Genomic DNA, 15,180 nt, shown 5'->3' with positions numbered 1-15,180 from the left:
CACAGAATCCTCAGATGGTTGTCCTGATTCCCAAATAAATGAAAACCAGGTGTAATGACTGGAGCAATAATCTGAATTCAACTTTATTTGCAATAGATAAAAATATGTGAGGCAGAATAATCTGTAAGGCAGATTTATGCCGAGGTACCTCTGGAGTTTGGTTAAGTTTAGGAAGTATTAATATGAGGCTTCATTTCCCGGGTATGACTATGAGTCCATTCCCGTTATCACTTGTTTGGAGAATAGTCTCGCTGTTTCCATAAATGAATTATGGCAACATTTTCTGAAATGATTAGCTCCTAATGTGGCTATAGAAGGCTGCCGTTTTGCTCGACATCAGTCTTATTTAACTGGTTGGAATTTTAGGTACATGTTTCTGAAATAGGCAATAACTTCACATTTACATGAGCACTCTTCCATGGAGTTATAGAGGTGGACTATCCTATAAAATTGATCATTAGAGTGTTGCCTCAAAAATCCCAGCAATCTCATCTTTAAGCTGGAGATGAATCAGCCAGAACCATCATGAAGCATCTGCTTCTTAGGACAAAATGATCATCTCCACTTTTTGTCCTGCATCTCAAGATAGGGAGGAAAGTTTGACATAGAAGCCACAGCTCAGGGAAATGTGGGCAGAAGTTAATGCTCCTTGCCAGGACATGATGCTCAGTCACTACCCAGAACCCAAGGGTGGTGGCTAGTCTTTCACTGAATGATTATGGATGACTATTTAAATCTTCTTCTGATGCCACCAGTTCAAGCCCACACAGAGTCCATGGGCCCTTGCCCTGCTGCCTGGATGAGGGATACTGAGAGTATGACATGCATCCCTATTTCTGATGTTGACCAAAAATTACTTAGCACTATAGTAGATGCTTGACAAATATTTGTTGCATCAAGTATGAATGAATTATCTATACAACATTGCTTGGGACACTCATTAGTCATTATTAAATAAAATGTGGCAGTTTTTGGCTAAGGTAGGCTCCACAGAGTTGTCCATCTGAAAAGCAGCTAAAGTGCACATCAACACAGGCAACTTAAAGGTCATGAAATGTGACTTTTCTTTCTCTGATTTTAGCACTTCCATTCACATGACAGGTCCTTCCGTATCTATAGACATATTGATCACTCATTGAGTATTGATTTCAACTGTTTGAGAAAATGACTTCCTGCTTCCATGAGTCCTACCCTACCCCTTGGACCTTTAGCTCATTGTTACCTATACTAGTTAATTATGCCTACAGTGGGCAGCCTGTATTTTAATTAGACCATTATAAATTTATACTCCAAATCTGGGATAAATAGTTATGGCTGTGTTTAGGTAGCACAATACCTGGGTAGAAAGATGTAGAAGTGTCACAGATTGGGTACTGCATATGTTACCCTGGCTAATCTTCAGAAACCACCCCATTATACAGATGAGTAGACAAACCCGAAGATGGGGAGTGGTTAGCCCAAAGTCACATTATTAGTTGTCAGAGCTGGGATTCAAATCCGGGGCTGACAGCTCCACCGTGCAACATGCTTTCTGAAGTCTCAGATGTTTTCCATGAGGATAGAAATTGTGATTACTTTGTTTCCTTGTTGCCTGTCTCTCCATGGTACCCCGTTTGGAATTAGCCATGTTTGGGGTCATGTTCTGGGCCAGGCAGAGCCCAGATTTAGATCCTCCTTGGTGGGACTGGGAGCCTGGCTCAGGGTGCTAGCCTTCTTGACCTTCAGGAGCAGCATAGATTTTCCCTCCTGGAAACCAGCCCAGGAACTTGACCTCCAGAAACAGAGTACTGAGTTGGTTCTCCACACTGGCTCCAGCAGTTTGCAAATGCCACCTTTCCTTTTTATGTCTTTCAAGGCACTATTTGTGTAACATTTTCTTCCTTTTTTATTGTTTTTTAAATTACAGAAGATTTGCGCACTTAAAGATGTTTTTTAAGTATGTAGAAAAAATTTCTTTTCCTTGGCTATAAAGAATATTGTGTAACAGCTGGCAAATTTGAATCAGATCTATAAGTTAGAAATACATTGCATCAATGTTAATTTACTATTTTTGATAACTGTACAGGGGCTCTGAAAAAGAATGTCTTGTTTTTAGGAAAAACACAGAGAAGAATACAGAGGAAAAAGGAACAACCTGTCTGTAACTTAGTCTCTTCAGAAAAAAAAAATAGAGAAAACAAAGAATCATAGAACAAATGAGTATTAGATTTATGGGATCTATGAATGATATGCAGAATTCCTTATATTGTTTTTTAAAAACGTTTCCATAAATCCAAAATTATTTCAAAATGAAGATATTTTACATAACAGTATGTATGTGTGTGCAGTAATGAAAACTCCACTCTACCGCTTGCAAAAGCAGTGTTCATTTGCATTATCTGGAGAATTTAGGTTGAAAGTAGTCACTACCTTTTAATAGTAATGGTAACTTATGTTAAATGAGTTGAATTTGTTAAAAGTGAAATCATTTCCCAATAACCTTTCCTCCCTCCTGCGGATCACACACACACACACACACACACATACACATACACACACACACACACACACACACACACACACACACACACACACACACCACGTCCTTTGTAGCATGTAGCCAGAGATGTGACTCATACCCCCAACCTCTAGCTCACTCTGTTAGAACACAGTAGACTCCAGTGTAATGTCCTATGAGATACTCTAAGTCCAGCCCTCTCTCATGTAGATAAAGACAGTGAGACTTCTAGAGCCAGACCTGCCTCAAACTAGCCAGCTGCTTAGTAGTAAGAAGGGAGTTCAAATAGTTCATTTACACCACCTGCTCCTTTCCACAAAAGGTCCAAGGTTGTTAAATATCAGGATTAAGATGTTGGCTGTTGGATGTTAATCTAACAACCTTTCTACTATACTCCAGTCCCCCCAGTTTGCTTATTTATCTGTAAAGTTTTATACAAACAATAAATTAAGAGTTTATTCATGATTTTTGAAAAGGATCAATCCCCCGGGAAGTTGCCTTTAAATAGTAAATTTCCCCTGTAAAGCTTTCAAGCTTTTGGCTTTACTTATGGGGGGGAAAATGTCAGTTTACATGCACCCTTTCAAAGTAAATTAAGACACTACCTAGTAGTCACAGGGGTTATGTTAAAATACCCCATCAGCTGGGCAGGTAAAACTTGATTCCGTTCAGCAAGCATTTATAAATCATCCATGGTTTGCAAGGTGCAAACCATAGAGAACCTGAAGATGCATTTGCACCTCTACCTGACCTCAGAGAGTACAGTGTTTAATATGAGAGACTTAGGAAGGCAAGCAAAATCACTTATTGGACCTAACAACAAGTGCTGGACCCTGCACTAGACTTAAGTGTAAATGCTATGAATACTCAGAGAGTCTACTTATCCGATGGTAGACGTGAAGTCCAGGTGAAAAGGAAAATACACAAACATACTTATCACATATCCATGCAATTTTTTTTCCTTTGAGAAAATCCTTTACTCTAGGGGTGCCTGGGTGGCTCAGTTGGCTAACTGACTGACTCTTGATTTTGGCTCAAGTCATGATCTCACGGGTCTAAGATTGAGCCCTGCGACAGGCTCTGGGGTGACCTGCTTCTCTCTCCCACTCTCTCTGCCCCTCCCCCTGCTCACATGCACATGCATATTCTCTCTCTCTCAAAATAAATGAATTAAATTTTAAAAACATTCTTTACTCTAAAAAGAAAGTCAGGTGCTTTCCCCACATAGCTCCTCATTTTTTAAATTTAATTTAATGGATATAAGTAGCATTTGTGTTGCTATTATTCTGTATCAGGCTCTGTACGAAGCCCTTTGTATACTTCCATTTGTTACTTCCACCCTATGAAATAGTTACTATTATCACTTCCATATTACATTAAAGTGAGACCCAGAGAGGTTAAGCAAATTGCTAGAGGTCCACAGCAAGGAAGAACCAGAGACAGAATTTAAACCCACTGTGTCTGGATGCAAAACCTGTACTTCATCATCCACATGCACTACCTCCTGTAGCCGATGGGATATGCAGAAGGGGAGCATATGAAACCCAAGGAGGAAGTGTATATTCTGAAAAGGCAGCCTGTACTCACTGATGGTAACAGCTAATTTCCTGAAGGTGGCGTCCTGAAGTTGGGTCCAGCAAAGGAATGGGGCTCCCTCTGCTATACAAACCCTTGAGTCTCCTTGTCTGAATTCCTCTGGAGCAACCGCTCTCTGGCAGCTGGCTCCCTTGTGAATCTCCTGCATCCTCATTTGGCTTGACATTATCAAAATCCGTTTAGGTTTCAACAGTAGATTAGCGGGCTCATGGGTGCTGATTTCCTGCTTCTTTTTCATATCCTGTCATTAACCCAGCAACCCCGGAAAGCCCAACAGACATGAAGGAAAGCCCATCTTATTAAGTTTAAAGATGAATAATTTCTTTAAAATTCTTTTTTATTTTAAATGAATTTCTTTAACTTGTTGCCACACTGTGATTGCTGGGGTTACTTTTGGTTTTAGAGGCCCCTAAACTATTCTTCCCCAAGGGAGTCCCCTTCCATACTGAGTCCTTTTTATTATAACCCTTCCCCCAAAAGCCCCTAATGTGGGGGAGGGGGAGATCTGCCAAAACGAGCATTTTTAAGTACAAATTAGTTTTCAAATTATAATAATTAGAGCTTCTGATTAATGGATGATAACAAGTATTTCCTACTGGATATGCCATTATTTCAGCAAAATCAACAACACTCCATTTAGGCTGAGAGCCTTATTGATAATAATAGTAATGATAGCTAATTTTTATTTAGGACTTAGGTTGTACCTAAAAATATATTAAGAGCTTTGCATGGATTAATTCATTAAATCCTCATAACAGCCCTATGAAATAAATAATGGTGTCCCAACTATTCAGGTGTGGGAACTAAGGCATAGAAAGTTGATATACTTAGCAAGTATCAAAGGTAGGATTTGAACCAGGGCAGTCTCAGCCCAGAATCTCTGTTCTTCCATACTATGTAGTATTCCTCCCCCTACAGAGAAATATTCCATGTCTATTATCCACATAAACATGATTGAGGAATAAACCATCTCGTCCCATCTAAAGGTTTGACCCCCCCCCCCCAGGACTTACTAGTTGTTTCTTTCCTTAACTATATTATGTGATTAAAGCTTCCAAAACTAGATGAAAACTAGAAACCCATTCCCTAGTTTTATTTTTCTAGAGGTCAAGGGTTTCTTCTTAAAATCCAAACCAATGTTTCTCCTGTTTTATTTTAAAAACTTGCTGACTTTTTATTTGATCCACTATTGAGCTAAATAAAAATGAATCCTTCCCTCCCTTTTTTTAAAAAGGAAAAAAGAAAAAGGAAAAAAAACACTTCATACCCTCAGGTCATTCTATGGTTTTCTTTTACAATTCAGATATGGAAAACCATCAGAGATCCAAAAATTTCACCTCTCCATTTTACAGATGGAGAAAGTGGCACCAAGGTCATTTGTGAGTCTTGTCTTAGTGCAGGGACTAGAATAGTAACAGTCCAGGTCTGCTATGTCAGACAGCTTCACTAACCCCTTGTGCCAGGCTTCAGCAATCCCATAACCTCTCCTGACTGTCCAAACCTTTTATGCTGGATTGTTGCCAAATGTAGATAAATATTATCACAAGAGCATATATGTTACAGAATGCAGAAGGGAGCTTGATTCTCATCCTTTGCCCATCAGACTTAAGATGTTTTCCAATCCACAGGCCATCAAATTGATGGATTGAAAAGTGAAAAGACCCCCAGAACTTCTTTCAGAAGTCCCATTTGAATGAATCACAAATGACCATAAGAAAACTGAGTTCCAACTAGGTTATATTCCCATTTAAGAAATCAGGAAAATGAGACTCCAAGAGATTAACTGCTTTCCTTGTGTGACTACTAGTAACTCCCAGGTTGTCATGAATTCTGTGTTTGCAAATAAAACCACCCTTGGAAGTTTAGAAGGTACTGATGACTGATGGGTTCATTGGTATTAAGAAATCTTCTTTAAAAATAGGTATTTCTGGAACTCCTTTTATTAAAGTTTTGAAAAAAGCGCAATGTGGGAAACTAATATTTTCTATATTAGTGATTTCAAATGCAACAGAGATGCTTCGATGTTACCATGAGAGAGGTGATTCTCACACCATGTTTAGATCCCTCCTGCTAACCCAAGGAAGGAGTCACCCCCAATAGTAGATCAGTCTGAGACCAAGTCCTTATTCTCTATAGTTATTTACTTTGGACTGATTTTTGTTCACTGTTGCTTCTTTTTATTTTAATTTATAAAAATGTCAGAGTATCTTGGACTTGTTTCTGGCCGGAGACAATAATTAAAGGCTACAAGAATTAGATTTGGTGCCAAATTAATATCACTCTCTTCTCCCCTATTGATAATATTACACACCAGTCATATTCGAGGTTGTTGGAAGCTTTACATGTGCTTCCCAGACTCCAGCTCTTACTGTATTTGATCAGTTAAGAACAATCAAAGCAGTTTAGAAAGCATGATGCCAGTATTTCACATGCCCTGGGTTATGAGTTTATACTTAAAGACAAACCTGCCATGAGTTTAATCTTAATTTTTTTTTAACTCTTGGCATGCAATTAAACAGAAATGTAGAACCAATAAATGTGCACAGATGTCACTGACTTGATGTCAATTTCTATTTTCCAGTGCCCTGGTCATTGAAAAACAGCAGCATAGACAGCGGTGAAGCAGAAGTTGGTCGACGGGTGACTCAAGAAGTCCCACCAGGCGTGTTTTGGAGATCACAGATTCATATCAGTCAACCTCAGTTCTTAAAGTTCAACATCTCCCTTGGGAAGGATGCTCTCTTTGGTGTTTACATACGAAGGGGACTTCCACCATCTCATGCCCAGGTAAGACCACACTTGATGTAACTATGAGTTTTAAAAAATTACCACTCCCTACCCACTAGGATGACTATAAATAGAAGTTGGACGTGTTATGCCCAGATCGCAATATCCCCAAAAACCAGAGAGTACCAGGGAGACCGAGTCATGTATGCAAAAGCAAAGGGCGTTTATTCGGGCTTAGGCTTGGGCTCCCAGTCCTCACCAATGCATTGGATCCGTGCTGAGAGCCTCAAACAATAGCTGAGCAGGGTTTTTATGGGGTTTGGGAAGTGGGGGTTACAAGGAATTGTGACATAAGCACAGCAATCCAGTCATAATCACACAGCAGCCCTAGGAACAAGCTTAACCACTCAGAATCTCTAAGGTGTCTGTTACATTTGGCAGGACCCAATCATGACGTTTGGGGTTTCTTTGAAAATGACCAATTATGGGGTGGGCTAAGGACCCCCATGTGGGGCTTGGGCAAGTGGCAAGCGATTGGCTAACTAACATTAAGCAGCTCTCTATAGTCCTCAGGAATGTTAAGCTTCCTCTTGGTCCTTACTGATTGACGGGTTTAGGAGCGGTACTCCTAATCTTGAGCAAGGTGTAATTGCCTGATTGTTTCAGGGAAACTGAAACTTTTTGCCAGGAAACTGAAACTTAGGCCTTCTAGTTTCTGAGGCTTATTTGAAGCCTGTCATGGCATTAGTTTGGCTCTTCAGACAATAACAACTGTTAGCAGGGATGTAGAGAAATCGGAACATTGGTGTGTTGCCCCTGTGGGAAACAGTTAGACAGTTCTTCAAAAAGTTAAACATAGAGTCACCACTTGACCCAGTAATTCTACTTCTAGGTATATACCCAGAGAATTGAAAAGACTATTTTTTATAAAAAACTTACATGAACGTTCAGAGCAGCATGATTCATAATAAGCAAAAAGTGGGAACAAACCAAATGCCCATAAACTGATGAATGGATAAAGAAAATGTCATATATGCATACAATGAAATACTATGCAACTATATCAAGGAAGGAAGTGTTGTTATGTGCTACAACATGGATGAATCTGGGAAGTGTGGGGCTAGGTGAAAGAAGCCAGATACAAAAGGCCATATATTGTATAAGTCCATTTATATTGTCCAGAATAGGCAAACCCATAGAGATGCAAAGGGGATTAGTGATTGCCAGGGGTGAGAGAAGAGGATGAGAGAAAAGTTACTGTTGGTCAGTATGGTAGGTTTCTTTTAGGGATGATGAAAATGTTTGGGAATTAGATAGTGGTGATAGTTGCACAAGATAGGGAATACACTCAAAAACTACTAGAATGCAGGAGCACCTGTGTGGCTCAGTCGGTTAAGCATCTGACTTCCATTCATGTCATGATCTCACAGTTCATGAGTTCGAGCCTTGCGTTAGGCTCTGTGCTAAAGCTTGGAGCCTGGATCCTCCTTTGGATTCTGTGTCTCCCTCCCACTCTTTGCCCCTTCTCTGCTTTCTGTCTCTCTCTCAAAAAATAAAAATCAATAAAATAATTTTTTAAAAAACTATTAGAATGTAAAATGGCATAGTTTATGTTGTTTCAATGACATTCTCCCCCCCCCCCTTAAAAAAAGGTAACATTCTACCTGAATAAGTCAGCTTTGCTAGTCCTGGGGGCTAATGCTGAGGCACTTTTCAGGTATTCTAGTTATTGGATTTGTTTGTTAAAATATCACCAGGAGATATCCTTGTGTATTTAAAAAGAGTTGTGTAACATTAACCAAAATCAGCCATTTCTCTGTGATATCTGTTCTTCTGTTCCATCCTTTGCTGAGTTCCTTGGGGCATCCTTGGCACTGTGAAAGTCAGATTATTCCCGGTGTTGGGAATGAAGAGACTGGATTAGAGTATGGATTTCATTGTTTCTCCTCTTACCGCTCCTTTAATTTGTCCTGGCCGAGATTTTATTATATACACACCATTGGGGATATATTAACACCCACCTAGCTTGGTTTTCTTTTCCAATAAGGATTGCATATCCTGAGAAAAACCAAGTAGGGCTTCCTTGCCTCATTTCCTTTCAAATCCAGCAAGTACATAAAGAAGTACATTAGGAAAATACCCCAGTGGAAGGAAAACTTCCTTAACTACCCATTATATGCAGTCAAAGATGACTTTAAAATGTGTTGGAAAGGTATTCATCTAGAAAATTGAATTGAAAGAATTGTGAGCTCTAAACCCATTGGCAAATGCAAAGGAGTCAGGCCACCATTTCCTTGGCTTTGGCTCCTGACAGACATCACTAATCAAAGGCTGTACTTCGTCCTCAGTGAGCTCAGTGCACAAATACCTCCCACAGAACCCTCAAGGCAGCCAGTACCAATTGACCAGTGTTGGCCCTCACAATGAAACTTATTTGCAGCACCATTGTTACAACCTGAAAGTATCACAGAGTCACTAGAAGGGCCTAGAGGAGGGCTACTGGGGCTTTTTGTTTTCTGTTTGTTTTGTTTTAGCATACTCAGCCCCTGCTATAGAAATCAATATGTAGAGTAGTAACCAACAAATCCTCCCTCCCTCCATCCAGAAAAATATTTATTGGTTGAGGCACTGATTATTCAGGAATGAGTTAACATAGCCCCTGACCAAGCAAAACGCCCGATACAAAAATTGCATCTGCTCTTCAAAGAGATACTCATCAAGAGAAAGAGAGGAAGTGGGCTGAGAGGAATCCCTGTGGCCAGGCACCTGGGAAGTTAAGTAAATTGTGAGGTGGTCTCTTTGACCTTTAGGCTCCACTGATTCTACTACAGCACCACTTGCAGTGGTGAAATCTGCTTATTGGCCTTATTCTAGTAAATATGAACATCCCTCTGGGCACAGCTGAGAATAACTTTCCTCTCAGCCAGTTGGATACAAGTCACTTTGCTGGAGAAAAATGCTTCTTCCCAACACTGTTCCAAAGCACTGTTATTCCTCCTTCCCATGCATGCTCTGAACAACTAGTATCATGGAAAAGCAAATGATCATGGCAAGTCAAGTAGGTAACTCTCTGTAACTGAGTGATAGTGGACAGCAGGCAGAAACACACTCTACCCAGTTTCCCTGCTGTTCTGACATTCAGGACTCAAACCCTCAATGACAATGTCCTTTCTTCTTTTGTGGCTACACCACACTGTCCATCTCCTGCCAGGCTAGTGATTGTTCTAGCGGTCGTCCTCTCAAAATAGCTCCACTCCAGGGACAGCCTCATCACACTTCAAGGGAAGGGAAATGAATAGGCATGGGCTGATGTGTGCTGAGGGTTTCAGTCCAGCTGCCAATTTGGGAGTTTAGCATGTATTACAGGGTCAGGTAAGCGAGACACAGTCCAGATGCTTAGAAATGCACAAGACAGGTACAATATAGGGGCGCTTCTTAAAAAAAAAAAAGAAGAAAAAAAATGACTCCCTACACATTCTCACATTCAGCTGCTGTCATTACATGCATTCATGTCCATTTGATGAGCTACATTTCCTCAAGGAAACAGTGCTCAGCCCCTTGCAGGGATAGTTGACTAACTCCCATCTCAGACCATTATAGAATGTCTCATTTCTATTGGCATATCCTATCAAGGAACATAAGTTCTATGGGGATTGGCAGTCTAGCCAAGGTGACTCATTTGAGCTGGAAAGAGAAAGAGATGGGGCGGGGGGATGACTATGAAATTCTATTGGCTGTGTTGCATGAAATAGCTATGCTTAAATTTTATTGAGTATCATGCTTTGACCAAGAGCCTACATGGTTTAGTATCCTTGTCCAAGGATATTAAATACAGAAGAGAATCCTTTCTTACCTGCTTAAATTTCTCAAGAATCAGAGCGTGTCCCAGTTGACTTTTTGAAAGTGGCTTTTTATAGCGATACAGAGGCAACATGGCATAGGGGAGAAAGTCCTGGAATTGGAGAACTCAGAATGAGAGCCCTACTACATATTAACCAGGAGACCTAAGCCTTGTCCGCTAACCTCTTTTAGCCTCCATTTCTTTGCCAACCTACATTACCTGGCTCGCAACATTGTTGGAATTACACCACCACCACAAAGGTAGAATGAGAAAACAGTCTGTAAACTAAAGCGCAATATAAAAAAATATCATATACAAGTGTTTCATGTTACTAAGAAACTCCTTGTGGCCCTAGCAAACACTGTATATAGATGAGCAATTATGCAAATGCAGCTTTTTAAAATTAATTTTCTAGTGTTTTTCCCTTCTTATGGAAGAACACACTGTGTTTTCAATGCAGAAAAAAATTTCAAAACATACAAACAAAAGGAAGCAGAAACACCCGTCATAAATGTTTACATAGTTTTTGCAATAATAAAATCTCTCAGATGTGGAGCAGGGACAACCCAAGACTGTAAATGACTTAAAATAATAGAAGCTGTTTTTTGTTTACCAGGAGTAATTTTAACCCCCACCCAGATTCATTCGACAATGTCTGGGTGATATTTGTGGTTGCCACATTGGGACAAAGCTGCTACTAACAGCTAGTGGGTCAAGCCTAGAGATGCTGTCAAACACTAACAGAATAGCCTCCACAACAAAGAATTATCCCTCCCAAGATGTCAGTAGTGCTGAAGTTGGGAAACCTCGCTTCACACATTCACCTGGATGAAAGAAGACTTGGTGCCATGTCAGCCACATCAGGGACACAGACCTATGGAACCTCCCCTATGTGGGATTTACGAGTTCCTGTAGCAAGGAAGGAGAAGGTAGTGAATTGCGGACCAACCCTGAATATTTCTGCTTGGATACTCCCCTTGTCTTACAGACCAAAGCGAGTCATATCCTAACTTCAGTGGAGCAGGAAGTGCAATCTGGTGTTGACCTTGAGTAGGGGAGCACCAGATAAATCAATGAAAAGCCCTACCAACTTACAATAAAATGTTGGGAAACCAGTCCTTGTGGCTAGGGTTTGTATACACCCTTAATTCTTTCCCTGAAAGTAAGCCCTTACAAACTTAATATGGACTGCCAAACTGTCCTTCTGAAAGTTTTCACCAGTTATTCTCCATATATTTATACCTACGGGCAGCAGTGTGCCCATTTTATTTACCTGAACCCTTACATAAACTGAGTGTTATCGTTGTTTAATCTTTGTCCATTTGAAAGGTAGCTATTGTATTGTCTTTTAAATGCAGAATTTTGACACTGTCCATTGCATTTTTTAAGACCAAGACAAAAAAAAAAGAACAAAGCAAAGTCAATATAAGCCATTCTCAACCAACTAATTTGCATTCTTATGCGGATGGTGTGTGAGGAAGCCTAGTGCATCTTGCCAGGTATTTGAAACCCTACAAACTGTCAGATTTGCTCAACCCCAGTTCTAGAAAGGATTCCAATCAGACTTAAAGAAATAGTAATAATCTGACCTGGCTACGGTGCTGGACACCAAAGGAAATTTCAAGACTGTTGCTACAAGTCAGGGTCTTCGGTGGTTAAGGCAGTAAGCAAGTTTGCTTGACAGTTTATCAGTGATTGCTACTGATATGTCAAGCCAAGTAAAATCCTTTGTGAGAACAAGTCAATAATCGGCAAATGAGGTACATGATTAACCTGAGACAACGAGATGCACTTACCGCTTGGGAGCCCTGCTGAGACTCACCTTCTCCACAGTCCTGTTTAGCAAATATTAAAAATGCCTATTTCATCACTCAGACTGATGGAGCCATGAGCCCAGTGACTTGCAAATGCAACTGGAAGCATAGGATGGGCTTGCAGCTCCAGCGGATTTCTTAGAGGGAGAGACTAGGGATTGCATGGCACTGAGATAGAAGCAAGTGTCATCAAACCCTGGTGCTTTTTCTGAGATGTGTCTGTAGGATGAGAAGCAAAGTAGCCATGAGACACAATAAGCAATAGAGAAGAACTATATGATAGGCCACAGATTGCCCCATGATCATAGGAAATACATGCAAATATGGGAGATGGAGGATGTGTGGACCACGATAGAATGAGCTGAGCAAACATTCCTATTTGTCTTCATCAGCAGAATTCCCCTACATTGCATTTTTTTAAAGCAAATTTATAGATGGTGATTAGTAATGTTAGCTTCTGCCCCCTCAGGTTTATATCCCTTTCCAATTCAGAGCCGTTTTTAAAATGTTTATTTATTTTGAGAGAAAGCATAAGCAGGGGAGGGGCAAAGAGAGGGAGAGAGAATCCTGAGCAGACTCCACAGTTTTAGCACAGAGTCCAACGCAGGACTCTACCCCATGAATGGTGAGATCATGACCTGGATACTTAACTGACTGAGCCATCCTGGCACCCCAGATTCAGAGCCATTTTTTGAAAGTGAACTCTCACTTTCTTTGTCTCCTTCTCTCTTGCCCATCTATGTAAATGGTACATGGTTTCTTTTTTTATGTTTCTTTTTTATTTTTGAGAGAGAACACAAGCAGGGGAGATGCAGAGAGAGAGAGAGACAGAGGATCTGAAGCAGGCTCTGCACTGACAGCAGAGAGCCCAGTGTGAGGCGCAAGCTCTCTAACCCACTAACCGTGAGATTGTGACCTGAACTGAAGTCAGATGCTGAACTGTCTGAGCCATGCAGGTGCCCCTACCACATGACACTTCATTGAGAGGTGGGATTGGCTAGGTCCCTGGAACACGGGGACACCAAGGATCTGAACACACTGCTTCTTTCACCCTGCTGCCATCTCTGTGCCCTCTTGGTGCCAACTGACCAATCAGATGGGCTCTCCCTAGACTTTACCCCTTCCTGTGGAGCTGTGAGCTTCATCCAGAGGGAATACCAGGGTTTGACTGTCAGCTTGCAAAGCACATCACATAGTGATTAAACTTCATTTTAGAGGGAGGCATATTTTTACAGGTGTGTTTTTCAGACTTCCTTTCCCAAAGAATTTGAGGTATGGAGAAAGGTTTTGTGAAACCAAGAAAGACCTGGTTTCTTCTGTATTGAACTAAAAGTGCTTTTGAAAATGTCTTTCTCAGGAACCCTCTTGGGATTACCTGGTTATGTTGTGATCATCCTAACAGGAACCAGAACTGCCACTTAAATGAGTGGGTGCCCTCCTGGGCAGCTACCAAGCAGAGCTGAGGAGAAACATGGAACTTGGGGAGAAAGACAGAAACTGGGAAGACAGGGTTGAGTAAGAAGGGGCAAGATTACATCATATGTTTAGACTGTATAGACTCTCAGAGGTGCTATAATTCAGGAGTTTGCAAATTTTTTAGACAGAGACCTTTATGTTCAATGCGATCTGGTGTAGAACCGCATGAATAAAATGGATAAAAGCAATGGTTTTATTAGCATAAATATAGTGTATAGTTCAAATCCATATTTACTATAATGTTAATCTCAGTATACGTACGTTTATCACATGCATAACAGAGAGAAAAACTCTCTTTATATAGCTACATAGAGACACAGGGAGAGAGAATAAACTCCTGAGGGTGTTCATCTCTAGAAGTAGGTGAGGAGAACAAGACTGAGAATTAGGTTCAAAAAGTCCTTGCTTTCATCCATAATAAAATATCAACAGTAAAGCAAATTCCATCCCAATCTCCAGCACATATACACAAAGATTGGAAATAACTGTGACAAAATGTTAACATTTATCCCTTTGAGTGGTTCAGATGCGACTGTTTGTTACCATATTCTTTATAGTTTTCTTAATTGTTGTGATATCTCTCTCTTTAAGAAAAATGCATCCATGACAAGCTAGAGTCTGTTTTGAGTAAAGCAAGCATTAGGAGGCTATAGATGGTGACTCTAATCTTATGTCACCCTCAAGATTCAATTTATTTACACACCTTGTTTTGTTTGCACTGTTTTGAGAAAAGGAATCACAGTGAATATATATATGTAATTGTAAATCACAGTAGTATTTTCTTTAATCACTTCCCTTACTGCCTCTGAATACTCTTCAATTAAATTGATCCACAAGCTTGAAAGAGGCGCCATAGGAAATCATTGTTTCAAGGCTAAATTGCTTAAGATCTCTAACAACGACTCACATCCCTTGCCTTAAATACAGAGAGAGGTTGCACCCTAAACTTAAAATAAGCTTTGAAACTCTCTTCACTAAATTTATCTCCATTTCTTTCTCTGTCTCTATCTCTACCTTTATCTTTATCACTATCACCATCTCTATCTCACCTTTATAGGACATTTACATGTTCATTTGAAATTGCTCTTCTGGTTTCACCTTCTAGCACAAACTTGTATCTTGTCTCTGCCTGGCATTTGGTGGAAGAGGATCCACCGTGACAGTTGCTCATAAAACTTCATCTGAGCAAACACACCGCACACCAGTGCACATTCAAAGAAAGCCCATGT

General features: G+C 40.3%; 1 protein-coding gene across 1 annotated transcript in view; it reads left to right on the top strand.

The window, feature by feature from the left end:
• TENM2 (teneurin transmembrane protein 2) overlaps positions 1-15,180 on the top strand; it is a 1,222,720-nt gene that overhangs the window by 1,017,754 nt on the left and 189,786 nt on the right. Inside the window, exon 11 of the mRNA XM_029942895.1 lies at positions 6,675-6,880. Within this exon, the coding sequence (XP_029798755.1) occupies positions 6,675-6,880 (206 nt within the window). The remainder of the gene's footprint in view (positions 1-6,674; positions 6,881-15,180) is intronic.

This window comes from Suricata suricatta, chromosome 6 (assembly GCF_006229205.1).
Source record: "Suricata suricatta isolate VVHF042 chromosome 6, meerkat_22Aug2017_6uvM2_HiC, whole genome shotgun sequence".
Lineage (NCBI taxonomy): Eukaryota > Metazoa > Chordata > Mammalia > Carnivora > Herpestidae > Suricata > Suricata suricatta.
Note: the sequence above shows the minus strand (reverse complement) of the source record. Positions and strands in the feature narration are given on the sequence as shown.